The sequence below is a fragment of the Entelurus aequoreus genome, linkage group LG17 (genome assembly GCF_033978785.1).
Source record: "Entelurus aequoreus isolate RoL-2023_Sb linkage group LG17, RoL_Eaeq_v1.1, whole genome shotgun sequence".
Lineage (NCBI taxonomy): Eukaryota > Metazoa > Chordata > Actinopteri > Syngnathiformes > Syngnathidae > Entelurus > Entelurus aequoreus.
The window spans coordinates 9528163-9546476 of record NC_084747.1 but is presented as its reverse complement, the minus strand read 5'-3'; the positions used below and the strand labels follow the sequence as shown (position 1 = coordinate 9546476).

General features: G+C 42.6%; 1 protein-coding gene across 2 annotated transcripts; it reads right to left on the bottom strand.

The window, feature by feature from the left end:
• Positions 1-258: 258 nt before the first annotated feature.
• LOC133631869 (gastrula zinc finger protein XlCGF57.1-like) lies at positions 259-17669 on the bottom strand. Of its 2 annotated transcripts, XM_062024039.1 has the most exons (4): positions 17621-17669; positions 17319-17509; positions 7704-7949; positions 259-2167 (listed from the first exon to the last, which is right to left on the bottom strand). In XM_062024039.1, the coding sequence occupies exons 2-4, from the start codon at positions 17401-17403 to the stop codon at positions 1002-1004; spliced, it is 1497 nt and encodes a 498-aa protein (XP_061880023.1). In that variant the 5' UTR covers positions 17404-17509; positions 17621-17669; the 3' UTR covers positions 259-1001. The 2 variants fall into 2 exon arrangements, with proteins under 2 accessions (XP_061880023.1, XP_061880022.1); XM_062024038.1 differs by having other exon boundaries at positions 17319-17655.
• Positions 17670-18314: the final 645 nt, after the last annotated feature.

Below are 18314 nucleotides of genomic sequence, written 5' to 3'. Positions count from 1 at the left end.
TAAACAAGTTTAACACTGTTACAAATATGCGCTCACACTGTGAACCCACACCAAACAAGAATGACAAACACATTTCGGGAGAACATCCGCACCGTAACACAACATAAACACAACACAACAAATACCCAGAACCCCTTGCAGCACTAACTCTTCCGGGAAGCTACAATACACACCCCCTGGTACCCCAATCCCCCCCCCGCCCACCTCAACCTCCTCATGCTCTCTCAGGGAGAGCATGTCCCAAATTCCAAGCTGCTGTTTTGAGGCATGTTAAGAATAATAATGCACTTTGTGACTTCAATAATAAATATGGCAGTGCCATGTTGGCACTTTTTTCCATAACTTGAGTTGATTTATTTTGGAAAACCTTGTTACATTGTTTAATGCATCCAGTGGGGCATCACAACAAAATTAGGCATAATAATGTGTTAATTCCACCACTGTATATATCGGTATCAGTTTATATCGGAATCGGTCATTAAGAGTTGGACAATATCCGAATATCGGCAAAAAAGCCATTATCGGACATCTCTAATGGCAACATTGTGTTCATGTGATGACAAGATAAGGTGATGAAATGGTGACACGGCACAGTACTTACTAGACCGTTATATTGCACATCATATACTGCCACGTGGTAATAGTGAAGAAATACATATTGCTGTTTACATAAACATAAGTGCAAAGTCTCATTGGAGCATATATATAGTTTTTCTTTAGTCAATTTGCTGAGCTTACCCAACAGGCACAAGACATTGGAACAACGTTAATTCAACAACAACTTGTTGAATTAGGTCCTGACGTTGAGCAAGTCAAAAGTAACATTGGAACGACACACTTTTTGACGACGTGTCGGGTTCTGACGTTGATTTGGCCATTGAATTTTGCCAGAAAGTGGCCTGGCCGGGTCCGCACTGACGCGCTTCGCTGGACAGACCCAGACTTTAGAGAAGCTCTGCAGTAGACCGGCAGGGACTCTGCCGCACTCCCAAAAGGAAAAGTTATTCTCCGGTGTGCGTTCCCAAGTGTGTTTGCAAATGACGTTTGTCGGTGTATCTTTTAGCACACACTGAACAACTGAAAGGTTTTTCTCCTGTGTGCGCTCTCATGTGTCGAACCAAGAAAGATTTTTTAACATAGCTTTTAGCACAGAGCGAACAACTATAGAGGTGCTCGCCTGTGTGTTTCCTCATGTGGGATTTCATGTCGCTTCTTAATAAGAATCTCTTTTCGCACACTGAACAACTAAAAGGTCTTTCTCCGGTGTGTCTTCTCATGTGTATCTGCATGGTATTTTTGACGGAGAATCCTTTACCGCAAACTGAGCAACAGAAAGGTTTCTCTTCAGTGTGCGTCTGCATGTGGCGCGTCAAACTATATTTCCTAATAAAGCTTTTTGCACAAACAGAACACATAAAGGGAGCTTCTCCTGTGTGTCTCCTCGTGTGTATCTGCATGTTATATTTGTCATAAAATCTTTCATCGCACACTGAACAACTGAAAGGTTTTTCTCCCGTGTGCGTTTTCATGCGGTGTATGTCCATATTACATTTGTTGGAGAATCTTTTGTTGCAAACTGAACAACTGAAAGGTTTTTCTCCTGTGTGCGTTCTCATGTGGTTTTGCCTGTTACTTTTGTTAGAGAATCTTTTATGACAAACGGAACAGCTGAATGGCCTTTCTCCTGTGTGCGTGTGCATGTGTTGCTTCAGATGAGAGCTTTTCAAAAAGCCTTTTGCGCAAACTGAACAACAGAAAGGTTTTTCTCCTGCCTGTGTTTTTATGTGTGGTTCCATATTTGCATTAACGTCTGACGCGTCGTCACTATCTGACATTGGAGCTAAGAGGCTTTCACAGTGGTCTCCCTCAGCCTCTGTTGTCATGTGTTGTGGTGAGCTGCTGCTTGGACGTTCCACGGCTCTGTTCTCCTCACTTGGACTGCCATGAAGCTGTGAGGACTCAGGTAGTTTGTCTTCAGGGTCTTCAGTCTTCACACAGACAACAGTCAGTGGAAAATGGGTGAGGTCCGCCTCCTCCTGTCCTAAAAGACACTCTTCTTCCTGAGTGATCCAGAGTGTGTCCTCTTCCTCTTTAATGTGGGGGGGCTGTGGATGCTCCAGTAACTGAGGTGAAGGTTCTTCTTGATAACCAATCAGCTGCTGCATGTCTGCAGGACAAATAACAACAACATATAGGTGAAGTTGTCACGTTGTGTAAATGGTAAATAAAAAGAAAATACAATGATTTGCAAATCCTTTTTTATGCATTCAAATCGTAAATAAACAGCTAACAATTAAGTCAACAGATCGCGGGTCCTCTGTTGCGCTCATTATATTATTTCTAAAAATATCCAGAAACCGCCCAACGATATTCCATTTACATGATTTGACCTAAAAATAAATCCGATATAAATGATAACAGCTTCAATATAGAGGCAACGTGCTTTTCCACTCTACTGGTACTTTAAAAAAGTTTTCAGCATTATCCATCATCCATTTTACATTGTATCAATTTATGTTGCCCAATGCAAACAACCTTTCATGCTGGTGGTGAAAATAATCTATCATCAACACAGAAAGTTAGCACACATAACACACAAGCTGCTCACTGAACCTACTCAGTGGCCTAGTGGTTAGAGTGTCCGCCCTGAGATGGGTAGGTTGTGAGTTCAAACCCCGGCCGAGTCATACCAAAGACTATAAAAGTGGAACCCATTACCTCCCTGCTTGGCACTCAGCATCAAGGGTTGGAATTGGGGCTTAAATCACCAAAAATGATTCCCGGGCGCGGCACCGCTGCTGCCCACTGCTCCCCTCACCTCCCAGGGGGTGAACAAGGGGATGGGTCAAATGCAGAGGACAAATTTCGCCACACCTAGTGTGTGTGTGACAATCATTGGTACTTTAACTTGAACTTTTGTGGACATTATAAAAAATGTCTAATCCCCATACACAATTTAAAATGACACCCATGTAAATCCTCCACAAAGCATGATGGGTAATATGCAAAACACTCTCTCCACACTTTGCCATGTTTGGTGCATTTTGAAGGAGGTTGTCACGGAAGTAAACAAAACAATGTAGGAGTCGAACTTTCACATACGCTAATTTTCAATGATTTTTCATTTGTACTTCATATTGTAGCGTCGTCGGGGTCTGATGCTACTTAAATTACTGTATTTGTTGCTGTTTAGTCTGCTAGCTATAGCTGCTTTATTCAAAACTGCATAAACATGTTGTATATACTAGGGGTGTAACGGTACGTGTATTTGTATTGAACCGTTTCGGTACGGGGGTTCCGGTTCGGTTCGGGGGTGTACCGAACGAGTTTCCACACGAACATATTAAGTAGCCGCCTAAGCTAAAGTCCTAACAAGCTGCTCCGCTTCGTTCTGCCTGTTTCTGACAGTCCTCTACACAGCACCCAGCATTGTCCCACCCACACAACCATCTGATTGGTACACACAGAGCGGTAACAGCCAATCAGCAGTGCGTATTCAGAGCGCATGTAGTCAGTGCTTAGCGTTTAGCAGGTAAGCATCAGGCAGCGGACTCTCCCCAAATGATAATAAACACCTCCCAGTCAACTATTAGTAACATCACTATGAGCCCGTTGACCTTCTAGAAATATAAACTGCAGCTCAGCTTGCTCGCAGTCCTGGCTTGAGGTGAAGGCTAATTTGCTTTTAGCGTAACGTTAGCTCATTTTGCGCTGTGTGTGTGTGTTACGGACAACAAAGCCCTGTCTGTCTGTTATTTCACTTTACCTTTTTCTGTGTTGATTGAGCTGTGTTGAAGCAGCAAAAAAGGACATGATGTTAAATGAAGAGTTTCTGTCTCTGATAGTTGATATAATAATGTAAGTGCATCATTAAGCCTACATGAACTCCAAGGGGTTTAGAGATGAATAGTCTCTCCTATTGCTATTGTACTATTTTTTCAGCTATAGTTACATTAATCATTAGTAATGGAGCAGCCTAGTTTTGAATGGCAGGGTCCCTGCTATCACATGTTGATACAAATATAACATTTACATAATAAAAATCAACTCCAGGCTTCCCAAATGCTGTAATAAATTAAGCATGATGAGTTGACTTGAAACTGTTTAATGTTGCACTTTTTATATGTAGAAGAAAAGTTGTGTCATTTTATTTAATCTGAGCAACAACTTGAGGCAGTTTAATGTTGATTAACGTGGGAAGAATTATTATAGTGTTCCCAATGTTAAAAGGATAAAGCCATTGTTTACAAATTTGGTAAATAAATAACCAAAAAATGTATATTTTGTTGTTTTCTTACTGTACCGAAAATGAACCGAACCGTGACCTCTAAACCGAGGTACGTACCGATTAGAAATTTTTGTGTACCGTTACACACCTAGTATATACACATTGTGTGTGTACATATATACTTGTATATAATTATAGTGCATGTATATATATATATGTATTTATATATATTAATTATATATGGATTTATTATTATATTACTTTGATATGTTTATATTTACTTTATGTACATGTACATACTTTCTCACTGGCACTGATCGAGGGCGGACGCTCCCCTTTCCTCTCCCTTATCTCTCCTGCTTGCTTCTTTGTCTTGTCTTAACTTTTTTGTTGCCTCTTTTTGCACTGCTCTCATCGGCTGTACAACATCAAGGCCGCGGAACAGAGACACACTGCAGGCTTACACACACACACATGCATCCACAAAAAACTATACACCACACACACATACCCCACCCCCAATCCAACGGCCTTGACGCAAATCCCATACGGGTGATGGACGGATGGGCAGCGCCTGAGAGCTGCGGCCTGCCACCATGGCCCCCCACTCCCTCCCCTCTGTTGCTAGATATCTTTGCTATGGAGCTTTTTTTCCCCACTCCAGACTGGACCCCCTTAGGAGCCCAGTCTAGATTGTATTTTTTTACTCATCCTTCCCCAGCGTTTACCTTTTTCCCAACTTTTACGGGGCGCCTTGTGGCGACCCATCAGCGTTCCTGTTCTGTAACCCTGCACACTGTTTGTTTGTCTCATCTTGAACGGGTTTGTGCTGAGAACAAAGTTTCGTTGTACTTGCGCAATGACAATAAAGACCTATCCTATCCTATCCTATAGAGCACATATGTCAGAGTCAAGGCCCGCGGGCCATATCCGGCCCGCGAGAAGGTTTTTTACGGCCCTTGGGATGATCTTGATTTATTATTAGAACCGGCCCGCAGACCGCAGATCTTTTACACGCACCAAGCGGATGCCGGTCCAAGGTTCCGAAAGGGGGCGAGCGGCCCGCCGGGACGCGCCTGCCGGCCGAAGGGCTGCAGCCCGGCCGTCAGTCGCGGAGCCCGCCGTGCCACGCGCGCCAAGGGGGCGGGCCGAAACCCGGCCCCGAGGCCCTGAGACTTCTGCTTTGTTTCCCCAAACCGCGCGTCACCGCCGGGCCCGCACCACCGTCGGGCTGCAGCCCGAGCGTCGGTGGCGGAACCCGTCATGTGCCGCGCGCGCCAAGCGGAGCGGGGGGGTCAAGCGGGCCGAAACCCGCAGGCCACCCCCTCACCACGAGGCCCTGAGACTTCTGCGTTTGACCCCTACGCGCGGCCCGTCGGGACGCGCCCGCCGTCAAGCCACGAGGGCCAGCCGTCGGGTCGCGGAGCCCGCCGTGCCACGCGCGCCAAGGGGCGGGCCGAAACCAGCGGGGGGTTTCGGGCACCCAACTCGCCTCCCTCCCACGGAGGGAGGAGGGGGGTTTAATGTGAACATTACTGTGCAATCACATATTTAGAGTTTTTACTCAATTCAAGTTTAAAAGTTAAAGTTTAATATTTGTTTTCACTGCATGTTACTTCTCCTTAAACAAAGTGTTGTTTTTGATTTATAGATTTTTGCACTTTATTTTATTGTATTTCAATTTAATTATATTTTAAAAATATTTCAGTTGAGTGGATGATAGAAAATTGCTATTATTGTTTTTTTCTTTGAAGTAAATTTAGCCCACTTTTGCTAAAATAGAAAATATAGGCTACTGATGGTGCCTTGAATACCGGTTTCTTTCATTTAATGTTCATGTTATGGGGATTTTTATATAAAGGAAATTTGTCTTTTGTGTCTGTTGAAAATTAAAGATTACTGACAGAGCCATAAGAAAATATTGCTTTATTTATCTGATCATATTGGAATATATTTGTTAGGTTTTCAGTAGGTTCAATTAGGTTCACTAGACTATATGCGTCATTTAAAAATTTTTCAATGAACATTCGAACAGTCCGGCCCTCGGCTTGTAGCTAAATTTTTTATTTGGCCCTCCGTCCATTTGACTTTGACACCCCTGCTATAGAGGCTTTGCAGTCACGTGATTTTATCACGTGACTTTGTGTTATGCCGCCATCTTGCCGGTCAACCGGTCAGCTCGTTCCTACGTGTTCGTACAGATTCAGTTGGATTTCTGCGCTACATTTTCACCGATTCCATCCGAATTATGGCTGATTTGCTATCCAATGAAGTTGTGCATTTGGATGAAGAGTCCAAGAAATGTTACAGAGAGAAGTTGAACCTTGTTGGCACAACGCATCCGTAACTTTTACAGAGAAGCATGCTAAAATCACCTGAGCATTTTGCAACAGCCGACCTGCCTGATCTCTCACATCCAGACATTTATAATGACCTCGTCGATTCACCATCTCCGTACACTGGAAAGGACCTTAAGGCATACAAGAGTCTGGATGCCTACAAGTATTTTACAGCAGGTTTTGTGCATGATGGGCTGATATGGCAGATTCCAAACAAGAATCGATTTCTTCTCATGACCAAGGTAAGGAAAAAGCACGCACAGAAGAGCCTACTGTTATAGTTTGTTTACATACCTGATATGAAGTGTTCATTGCATATCCTTGTGTAAATCGTAGGTTTCCATCGTTCACGACAAATCGCCGCGATCCATTTATCGCGTTTTTTTGATGTTTGCCGGGAATCTATAGAAGCTAAGATTTGGTTTATCGCCTCGTCTATTGCTACAGCCAACAGCACAGCAGGTTTCCGGCATTTCCAAGCTCAAATAGCAGCAGATCTAACAAGAAAGCGTGTGTGAGTCGTTGACCGGCACTGAACTGGTGACCGGCAAGATGGCCGCCATGCTAATGGGCGTGGCTGATGACGTCAGCTGCAAAGCCTCTATATGTACACATAGAGGGGGGGGGTTACCCACATATGCGGTCCTCTCCAAGGTTTCTCATAGTCATTCACCGACGTCCCACTGGGGTGAGTTTTTCCTTGCCCGTATGTGGGCTCTGTACCGAGGATGTCGTTGTGGCTTGTACAGCCCTTTGAGACACTTGTGATTTAGGGCTATATAAATAAACATTGATTGATTGATTGAAATATGTATAGGCTATAAATGTGTGTATATATTGTTACATTACATGCAACTCGAAAAGTTTGGACATCCCTGATTTAGGACTTGTGACAGCACTGTGTTTATACGTGTGTGTGCAAGTGTGTTAATACAATTGTGGTATTTATGACATTTCATATTGCCCCTGAATTATTTCCATGCTCCAAAAAAATGTTCTGTGCTATTTTTTTTCCATTTAGGCGCAGAAAAAGCTAAGCGTACAGCCCTGATCTTCACCTTTAGTCATAACTTCGGGCCCTGGATGAACATCAGTTACAAACATTGTATTAGATGATATGTGGATGTTGTGCTTACTTGGACTGTGATGAAGCTGTGAGGACTCAGGTGGTTTCTCTTCATACTCTTCCATCTTCACAGAGACAACAGTCAGTGGAAACTTGGTGAGATCATCCTCCTCCTGTCCTAGAAGACACTCTCCCTCCTGAGTGATCCAGAGCTCCTCCTCTTCCTCTTTAAAGTGGGGGCTCTGTGAATCCTCCTCTTCCCCTTCTGCATGAGGGGGATGTGGATCTTCTTCAACATGGGGGGTCTGCTGGACGTCTGTTGGGTAAATCAGTAAATATTAAGTGAGAATAGAAGTCGTTTTTGACAGACGGTGTCAGGTTCAAACACCGAACTATCTATTAAACAAGACAAGAAGCAAGGAATCAAACAGAGACAGGATTCAATTTAGCTCAAGAGGAGAGCGCGTGTGGACCTGCACCCTCGTACAGTGTCACCCCATTGCTCTGAGGAACAAGCTCCACACACCTTCTCATTTATTTGGGCATTTCTTGATTAGAATAGAATGGACTTTATCGTCATTATATTTGCATATAACGAGATTAAGGACTGCAATTTAAGGTCCGGTAGTGGGAACAAATATGGGGTAAAAATAAATAAATAATAAAATAAAATAAATTACACAACAGGCAATAAAGAAAAAAAACTAACAATTGAAATAAACAGACTACTATCCAATAAGAATAATAAGCAATCCTGTACAATATACAAAACACTATAGAAATACTGTACAATATACAGAACAAGACAAGAGTACCGGAGTAATAATACATTACATAGCTGCAGCTGCTTCTAAGGGAAGGGGTCATAAACAGCTGCTGCACTGGGTCATAAACAGTTCAAACAAAAAGGTGCTTGGAGCGGTGTCAGGTTTGCCTCCTCTCTGCTCGTAGATTTCGGGTCCTTCCTGTGGCAGTCCAATAGATCTAAGAAACCGACACCTCCACGGCGCATTCCATCGCACACAGTGGAGGTTTACAAGCCGTCCGCCTTTTGCTTGATGTTAGAATAATCATGTCCGTTGCTGTAGTTATTAGCTATTGTGCTCAAGCTGTGCTTTTTCTATCTGTGCAAGGACAAAACTTCTTGCCTGAGGGGTGGCCTCAGCCGCAGATGTTATCTTTGTTTTAGCCCGCTAACAGCCAAGGACTTCAAGGACCTCAACGAAGATAAGACGACAGCATGCAGACGAAGCAGAGACAAGGCGAAATCACAAGACCTCAGCACATTCCGTGACGTATTGTGCATACTGGAGCTGCTTTGCATGATATGTGTGACCACTCCTTTTAGAGGCGGCCTCAGTGATGTTGACTGGGGAACTCCTGAATAAATAGAGGGACGCGGGAGCTGTTCACTCCGTGAACAGGGCAATTGGGAGCAGGTGGGTGCCATGATTGGGTATAAAAGCAGCTTCCATGAAATGCTCAGTCATTCACAAACACTTTGTAGGGCGAGACTGTGACTAAGTGTGCAGCTCCATGCGTTCTCCTCATGAGCTAAATTGAACTCCGTCTCTGCATGGTTCCTTGCTTCTTGTCTGTTTAATAGATGTCATCAGTGTTTGAACCTGACAAAAAATCAAAGACAGTTTTTGTCTTCACGCAGGGCAACCTGAACTCATAGCAAACAAGTTGTGTGATAACTTATATACAATTATTCTGACAGACGGTGTTGATGCAACGAGGTTATTTGTGTTCTTGTGTGTTGCGTTAAACGTGTGTCGCCCAACAATGAACCAATACATGGGAAAGCGTTTTTTTTTTGTCCCAGTCCAGTGAGTAAAAAATAGGGCATGGAAGTTTAGGGGGAAATTAGCAAATCCTCTGAAAAGACGAACCAGCATTGATCAAAACATTCCTAAAGGACAAATCAGATCTTGATAAGCCTCCCGTGTGAAGTGAGAAACCATTTTTGTTGTATACATGTTGGCCTATTGCACCTGAGCTTGATCTCTTACTTTAACATTGTAATGGTACAGTCCTAAACATAGTTTAAATATCACAGACCAATTCAGTATTCAATTGAACAGACTGCAAAAACAAGATACTTAATCTTCAAACTGGTAAACATTATTTTTTGCAAATATTAGCTCATTTGGAATTTGATGCCTGCAACGTGTTTCAAAAAAGCTGGCACAAGTGGCAAAAAAGACTGAGAAAGTTGAGAAATGCTCATCAAACACTTATTTGGAACATCCCACAGGTGAACAGGACAATTGGGAACAGGTGGGTGCCATGATTGGGTATAAAAGCAGCTTCCATGAAATGCTCAGTCATTCACAAACAAGGATGAGGCGAAGGTCACCACTTTGTCAACAAATGCCTGAGCAAATTGTCCAACAGTTTAAGAACAACATTTCTCAATGAGCTATTGCAAGGAATTTGGGGATTTTACCATCTACGGTCCGTAATATCATCAAAAGGTTCAGAGAATCTGGAGAAATCACTGCACGTAAGCGGCAATGCCCTTGACCTTCGATCCCTCAGGCGGTACTGCATCAAAAAACCGACATCCGTGTGTAAAGGATATCACCACATGGGCTCAGGAACACTTCAGAAACCCACTGTCAGTAACTACAGTTGGTCGCTACATCTGCAAGTGCAAGTTAAAACTCTACTATGCAAAGCCAAAGCCATTTATCAACAACACCCAGAAATGTAGCCGGCTTCGCTGGGCCTTGATCATCTAAGATGGACTGATGCAAAGTGTTCTGTGTAGAGATGTCCGATAAATGCTTTAAAATGTAATATCGGAATTTATCGGTATAGTTTTTTTTTTATTATCGGTATCGTTTTTTTTTTTTTAATTTTTTTAATTAAATGAAAATAAAAAACACAAGATACACTTACAATTAGTGCACCAACCCAAAAAAACTCACACAAAAGGGTTGTTTCTTTCTGTTATTAATATTCTGGTTCCTACATTATATATCAATATATATCAATACAGTCTGCAAGGGATACAGTCCGTAAGCACACATGATTGTGTGAGCTGCTGGTCCACTAATAGTACTAACCTTTAACAGTTAATTTTACTCATTTTCATTAATTACTAGTTTCTATGTAACTGTTTTTATATTGTTTTACTTTCTTTTTTATTCAAGAAAATGTTTTTAATTTATTTATCTTATTTTATTATTTTTTTTAAAAAGGACCTTATCCAAATTAGGCATAACAATGTGTTAATTCCACGACTGTATATATCGGTATCGGTTGATATCGGTATCGGTAATTAAGAGTTGGACAATTTCGGATATCGGCAAAAAAGCCATTATTGGACATCCCTAGTTCTGTGGTCTGACGAGTCCACATTTCAAATTGTTTTTGGAAACTGTGGACTTTGTGTCCTCTGGACCAAAGAGGAAAAGAACCATCCGGATTGTTCTAGGCGCAAAGTTGAAAAGCCAGCATGTGTGATGGTATGGGGATGTATTTGTGGTCAAGCCATGGGTAACTTACACATCTGTGAAGGCACCATTAATGCTGAAAGGTACATACAGCTTTTGGAGCAACATATGTTGCCATCCTAGCAACATCTTTTTCATGGACGCCCCTGCTTATTTCAGCAAGACAATGCCAAACCACATTGTGCACGTGTTACAACATAGTGGCTTCATAGTAAAAGAGTGCGGGTACTAGACTGGCCTGCCTGTAGTCCAGACCTGTCTCCCATTGAAAATGTGTGACGCATTATGAAGCCTAAAATACCACAAGGCAGACCCCCGGACTGTTGAACAACTTAAGCTGTACATCAAGCAAGAATGGGAAAGAATTCCACCTGAAAAGCTTGAAAAATGTGTCTCCTCAGTTCCCAAACGTTTACTGAGTGTTGTTAAAAGGAAAGGCCATGTAACACAGTGGTAAAAATGCCCCTGTGACAACTTTTTTGCAATGTGTTGCTGCCATTAAATTCTAAGTTAATGATTATATGCTAAATTAAATTAAGTTTCTCAATTTGAACATGAAATATCTTGTCTTTGCAGTCTATTCAATTGAATATAAGTTGAAAAGGATTTGCAAATCATTGTATTCTCTTTTTATTTACCATTTACACAACGTGACAACTTCACTGCTTTTGGATTTTGTGTTTTACTATCTGTGTTTTATTAAGTATCTTCATCAACAATTTCTATTTCGAGCACAGCTTCCACATTAACTTGGAGACAATCTAAAACAGTGTTTTTCAACCACTGTGCCGCGGCACGCTAGTGTGCCGTGAGATACAGTCTGGTGTGCCGTGGGAGATGATCTAATTTCACCTATTTGGGTTAAAAATATTTTTTGCAAAGCAGTAATTATAGTCTGCAAATGATGTGTTGTTGTTGAGTGTCGGTGCTGTCTAGAGCTCGGCAGAGTAACCGTGTAAAACTCTTCCATATCAGTAGGTGGCAGCAGGTAGCTAATTGCTTTGTAGATGTCGGAAACAGCGGGAGGCAGTGTGAAGGTAAAAAGGTGTCTAATGCTTAAACCAAAAATAAACAAAATGTCAGTGCCCCTAAGAAAAGGCATTGAAGCTTAGGGAAGGCTATGCAGAACGAAACTAAAACTGAACTGGCTACAAAGTAAACAAAAACAGAATGCTGGACGACAGCAAAGACTTACTGTGGAGCAAAGACGGCGTCCACAATGTACATCCGAACATGACATGACAATCAACAATGTCCCCACAAAGAAGGATAAAAACTGAAATATTCTTGATTGCTAAAACAAAGTAGATTTAATTTTTTAGTGTCTTACTGTATATGGAAAAAAAAACAGTACCAAAGTTGATTTTTTACGGTAAAAACTCAGTCGGCGGAATTTAACTGTAAAATCTATTGTCAATTTTACAGTCTACAATTTGATTGATAAGCAAGCAGATATTTAAGTACAGTATTTATCTTTATTCTAACAAAAAATATTTTTGGAATACATGATAATATAATCTTTTGATAATATTGAATTTTAAAACATATGCAATTGCATGCAGTATGTGATTTTTAATGTCAAATGGGAAAGAACAAATATATTAGTAAGAAAAGATTAAGCATGTCTTTGGAGGCGGGAGGAAGCCGGAGTACCGGGAGGGAACCCACGCAGTCTTAAATGGGCCCTAGTGTGTGAATGTTGTCTGTCTGATGAGGTGGCGACTTGTCCAGGGTGTACCCCGCCTTCCGCCCGAATGCAGCTGAGGTAGGCTCCAGCACCCCCCGCAACCCCGAAAAGGGACAAGCAGTAGAAAATGGATGGATGGAAGATTAAGCATTTTATTAACGCAAATTATTTCCAGGCTTTCGCGGGCCACAAAATAACATGGCGGGCCAGATTTGGCCCCCGGGCCTTGAGTTTGACACCTGTGAGATAGACCATTTAAAAATAGTGGTATTTATTTCAATCCAACAAATAAGAGGGCAATTTCACATATACTTCATGATTAGAATGCACTTCCATGCTAAGAATTAATGGGAACAAGACCTCCAAACATCAATAGATGACGGAACCTGGGCAGAAATTGTGAAAAGGGTTCACTCGTATTCAATGTGCGCACGACACTCACTGGTCCAATTTAAAGTGATATACCAGGTGCACTTCTCAAAAGCAAAATTAGCTCAAATATTTCCCCAAATTAACCCATTATGTGATAGATGTAAACTAGATAACGCAACATTAATACACATGTTTTGGCTTTGTCCGAAGCTAAAGGGGTACTGGAAGTCCATCTTCCAAGCACTCTCCACGGTCTTAACAGTCCAAATTGATCCAAACCCTTCAGTGTCTATATTTGGAATCATTCCTGAAGGGATGGAGCTACCCGTAGGGGGCAGAGCAGAGCAGAGCAGCTTTATTTGTCCATTCTTAACATGTACAAGACACATAAGAACTGAAATTACATTTTCGGCACAATCCCGCTAAGAGCAGACATACGTTACAGGGAGACAAGACGGGACCGCCAACGGATCAGCCACTTAAGGCGCTCCTTAAAAAGGTGGGAAAAAGGTGACATTGGGAAAGGGGGAAGAGTAAAAAAAATATCAGTCTGAGGCTGGACCCTCATCAGTCTGAGGCTGGACCCTCAGGGGTCACAAAATAGTTGCCTTTACCACCCTCCTCGCACGCCGCCTGATACGGTTTAGTTTAGTTGAGTTTATTAAGGATCCCCATTAGTCTACACCGCAGTGGAGACTATTCTTCCTGGGGTCCAGGCAAAAAACATCACACAATCACAAAACAAAAGATTAAAATGCAGTACAACATGATCAAATAATAAAATGTTGTAATACAAAAATAGCAACAACAAAGAACCAAAAAAAGAATAATAACTTTGAGTTTACATAATATTGTTCATACCAAAGATAAAAAGAGCAATATAAAAATATATTTTTGCAAAAATAAAACAAAGAACTAATGGCCTAAAATATACACATTAGTGTACCAAAGACAAACAATAAGTGACGAAAAAAGTACCATCCACCATTTTCTACTGCTTGTCCCATAATCAATAAAATAGTCAATAGTCAGTAAAAACAGTCATGACATTAGGTACAATCTAGAATAATCTCTTTCCGCAATACTTCTCCTCTTAGTCTATTCTTAAAACCCACTCTGCTGGTGATTGATACCAGATATTGTGGAAGTCGATTCCAGTAAGTTATTGCCCTATACATTACAGCAGTACTGTTGAAGTGGAAGGACGCTGTCCCACCCTCAGTCTCCCACTGGATAAGGGATGTGCTATCAAACCTGAAGCTGGAGAAAATAAGGTATACATTACGGGGCTCTGAAAACATGTTTTTAAAGTGTGGAGACCTTTTTTTTTATTTTATTTTTTTACCAATCCTCTACACCAGTGTTTTTCAACCTTTTTTGAGCCAAGGCGCATTTTCTTCATTGAAAAAATCCGGAGGCACAAAACCAGCAGAAATCATTAAAAAATGAAACTCAGTAGACAATAAAAAGTCGTTGTCGCAATTGTTGGATATGACTTTAAAGCATAACCAAGCATGCATCACTATAGCTCTTGTCTCAAAGTAGGTGTACTGTCACCACCTGTCACATCACACCCTGACTTATTTAAGTTTTTTGGAGTTTTCCCGTGTAGTGTTTTACTTCTTGTCTTGCGCTCCTATTTTGGTGCAGTTTCATGTCTTCCTTTGAGCGCTATTCCCCGCACCTGCTTTGTTTTAGCGATCATGAATATTTAAGTTGTTGCTATCTTTCTTTGTGTGGACATTGTTGATTGTCATGTCATGTACGGATGTACAATTGTGGACGCCGTCTCTGCTCCACACGCTGTAAGTTTTTGCTGTCGTCCAGCATTCTGTTTATGTTTACTTTTGTAGTAGAATTTCTGACCTTTGACCTATATTGCATGTCTAATGGGAATGTACGCTCATTTGATTTCTCTCCTATTCTGTGCCAGTGGGACAAAAGTGAATGTTAAGTCGTGCCAACCTGTCTACAGAATGTGTTGACTGTCTAAAGGATTCGAGTTGTTATGGAACAGATAGGGATAACAGCAAGACATTGACGCACTCGATAAGGAACAATGACGCACAAAAGACATATAAAAAATGGCAGAAGACCGGAACTCGAGAGTGATTTTGGCTTGTGTGTGTCTTGTTTACTCCGGAGTAACATGTGGTCTGTCTGCACGGCCAACTTAATTCAACCTGCACTTCTGATAATGGGTAAATAAATTTGTTGTACTAAACTACTTTTGTTGCCTGTTTAAGCTTCGGACAATCCACTACACTTTGTAGCCAGTTCTGTTTTAGTTTGGTTCTACATAGCCATCCCTAAGCTTTAATGCCTTTTCTTAGGGGCACTCACCTTTTGTTTATTTTTGGTTTAAGCATTAGACACCTTTTTACCTGCACGCTGCCTCCCTCTGTCGTCTGCATATTGTGATCACAACAAACTATCGTCGTCGTTCCCGACATCATTATTTGCAGATTATAATTACTGGTTTGCAAAAAATATTTTTAACCCAAATAGGTGAAACTGCATAATCTCCCACGACACACCAGACTGTATCTCACATCACTACCGCAGCACAGTGGTTGAAAAACACTGCTCTACACAAGTGCAGGAACAGCCCTAGACACGACGCTTCACGTTTCAGGCCTTGTCATGCTGCTTCTACAGTGTGCTTCAGCTTTCAATTACTTTGTCTCAAGTGCCTTGTATTGAACTTTTTAATTTTTTTTTACTCTGGGTACTTTTGTACTCTTACTTTTGTTTCTTTGTTTTGAGTGACAGCAGGGGTAGGGGTTGAAGAGGGTTTGGAATGTGTTGTTAATGTGAATGTGAAAATCAATAAAAAGAACTATGAAAGAAAGAAAGAAAAATAGTGGTATTGATCAAATATGAGGTTGGTAAACATCCATCCATCTTCTTCCGCTTATCCGAGATCAGGGCAGCAGCCTAAGTAGGGAAGCCCAAACTTCCCTCTCCCCAGCCACTTCGTCCAGCTCCTGCCGGGGGATCCCGAAGCGTTCCCAGGCCAGCCGGGAGACATAGTCTTCCCAACGTTGGGAAGACTATGACTAGAAGACACTGATCATACAGGGAGCGGACCAAGGTCTGACACTGATCATACAGGGAGCGGACCAAGATCTGACACTGATCATACAGGGAGCGGACCAAGGTCTGACACTGATCATACAGGGAGCGGACCAAGGTCTGACACTGATCATACAGGGAGCGGACCAAGATCTGACACTGATCATACAGGGAGCGGACCAAGATCTGACACTGATCATACAGGGAGCGGACCAAGGTCTGACACTGATCATACAGGGAGCGGACCAAGGTCTGACACTGATCATACAGGGAGCGGACCAAGATCGGACACTGATCATACAGGGAGCGGACCAAGATCTGACACTGATCATACAGGGAGCGGACCAAATCATACAGGGAGCGGACCAAGGTCTGACACTGATCATACAGGGAGCGGACCAAGATCTGACACTGATCATACAGGGAGCGGACCAAATCATACAGGGAGCGGACCAAGATCTGACACTGATCATACAGGGAGCGGACCAAGATCTGACACTGATCATACAGGGAGCGGACCAAGGTCTGACACTGATCATACAGGGAGCGGACCAAGGTCTGACACTGATCATACAGGGAGCGGACCAAGGTCTGACACTGATCATACAGGGAGCGGACCAAGATCGGACACTGATCATACAGGGAGCGGACCAAGATCTGACACTGATCATACAGGGAGCGGACCAAATCATACAGGGAGCGGACCAAGGTCTGACACTGATCATACAGGGAGCGGACCAAGATCTGACACTGATCATACAGGGAGCGGACCAAATCATACAGGGAGCGGACCAAGGTCTGACACTGATCATACACGGAGCGGACCAAGATCTGACACTGATCATACAGGGAGCAGACCAAGATCTGACACTGATCATACAGGGAGCAGACCAAGATCTGACACTGATCATACAGGGAGCGGACCAAGGTCTGACACTTATCATACAGGGAGCGGACCAAGGTCTGACACTGATCATACAGGGAGCGGACCAAGATCTGACACTGATCATACAGGGAGCGGACCGCCACAATCAGACAGTCCGACAGACATGTACAGTAAACATGTGAGAGCATAAATGACACCAACCTGTTCCGTGTAACGCAATGTGACGTTTCTTGTAAACGGCGTCCAGTGGTTCCTCGTCGCACTCTGCTATCGATCTCTCACACATTTCCACGCTCACACTCGATCTCTGCTCGGCGACGTGTTGATCACCTTTGAGTCTCTTTGTTAGCTGCTAGCAAGCTAAGCTAACTAGCAAGAGAAGTGCGCTCAGACTAATGTATCCGGGCACCGGAAAAAAAGGAAGGATATTTACTTTATTAAACAACATGCGCGTGTACATGAACGCACTGGCTGAGAACACTTAACAATTATAAACACGGTACCGTCTTCTCCATCGAACGCCATCTTGCTTTTTCCTCGTCCTTTCCCGCCCCCTCCCTACTCCTCGCTTTTTCCGCGCATGCGCTAACGGATCGAGCTCATCCTGGCTTGTTCCGCGCATGCGCTAACGGATCGAGGATCGCAGAGCAGCTCAATGGCTTTGCAGGCGTAACAGAACGGCTCGGCTTCCTAAATAAGTTTCCAATTTAGTCTTATAGATTCGCAAAGATTCGTCTTTTCCTAAGCCGGTGAGACGGAAGTGAAGTTTGGAGCGACAGAGTGTTATCCTATGTGAAGATTGACGGCTTTTGGAGAGCACATGGACGACTACTGCTATGCTAAGATGGCGACGTCCGCTAAAAGAGAACATGAAAGAGAATCAGCGCCACCAACTTCTAGCAAATCACCAACGGAGATAAAGACGAAAGATGAAGGTGAGTGACTTGAAGTTTTGTCATTTGAAAGCAATTTTAAGCCCTTAAAGTCGAAATTAGCCGAACTTGTTGAAGAATGTAAAGAAAGAGCCGCCATGATTGTTAGCTTGAAGAAGGCAGTGGAGTTCACATCAGAGGAGATGAAAGAATGCAAAAGTCAAATGAAGAAAGTGGAAGAGCAAAACAAGCGCTTGTGTAAAGAAAATAATGATGTGAAAGAAGAGATGTTGGGGAAGAGTAAGAGATGTGAAGACAAGACTGG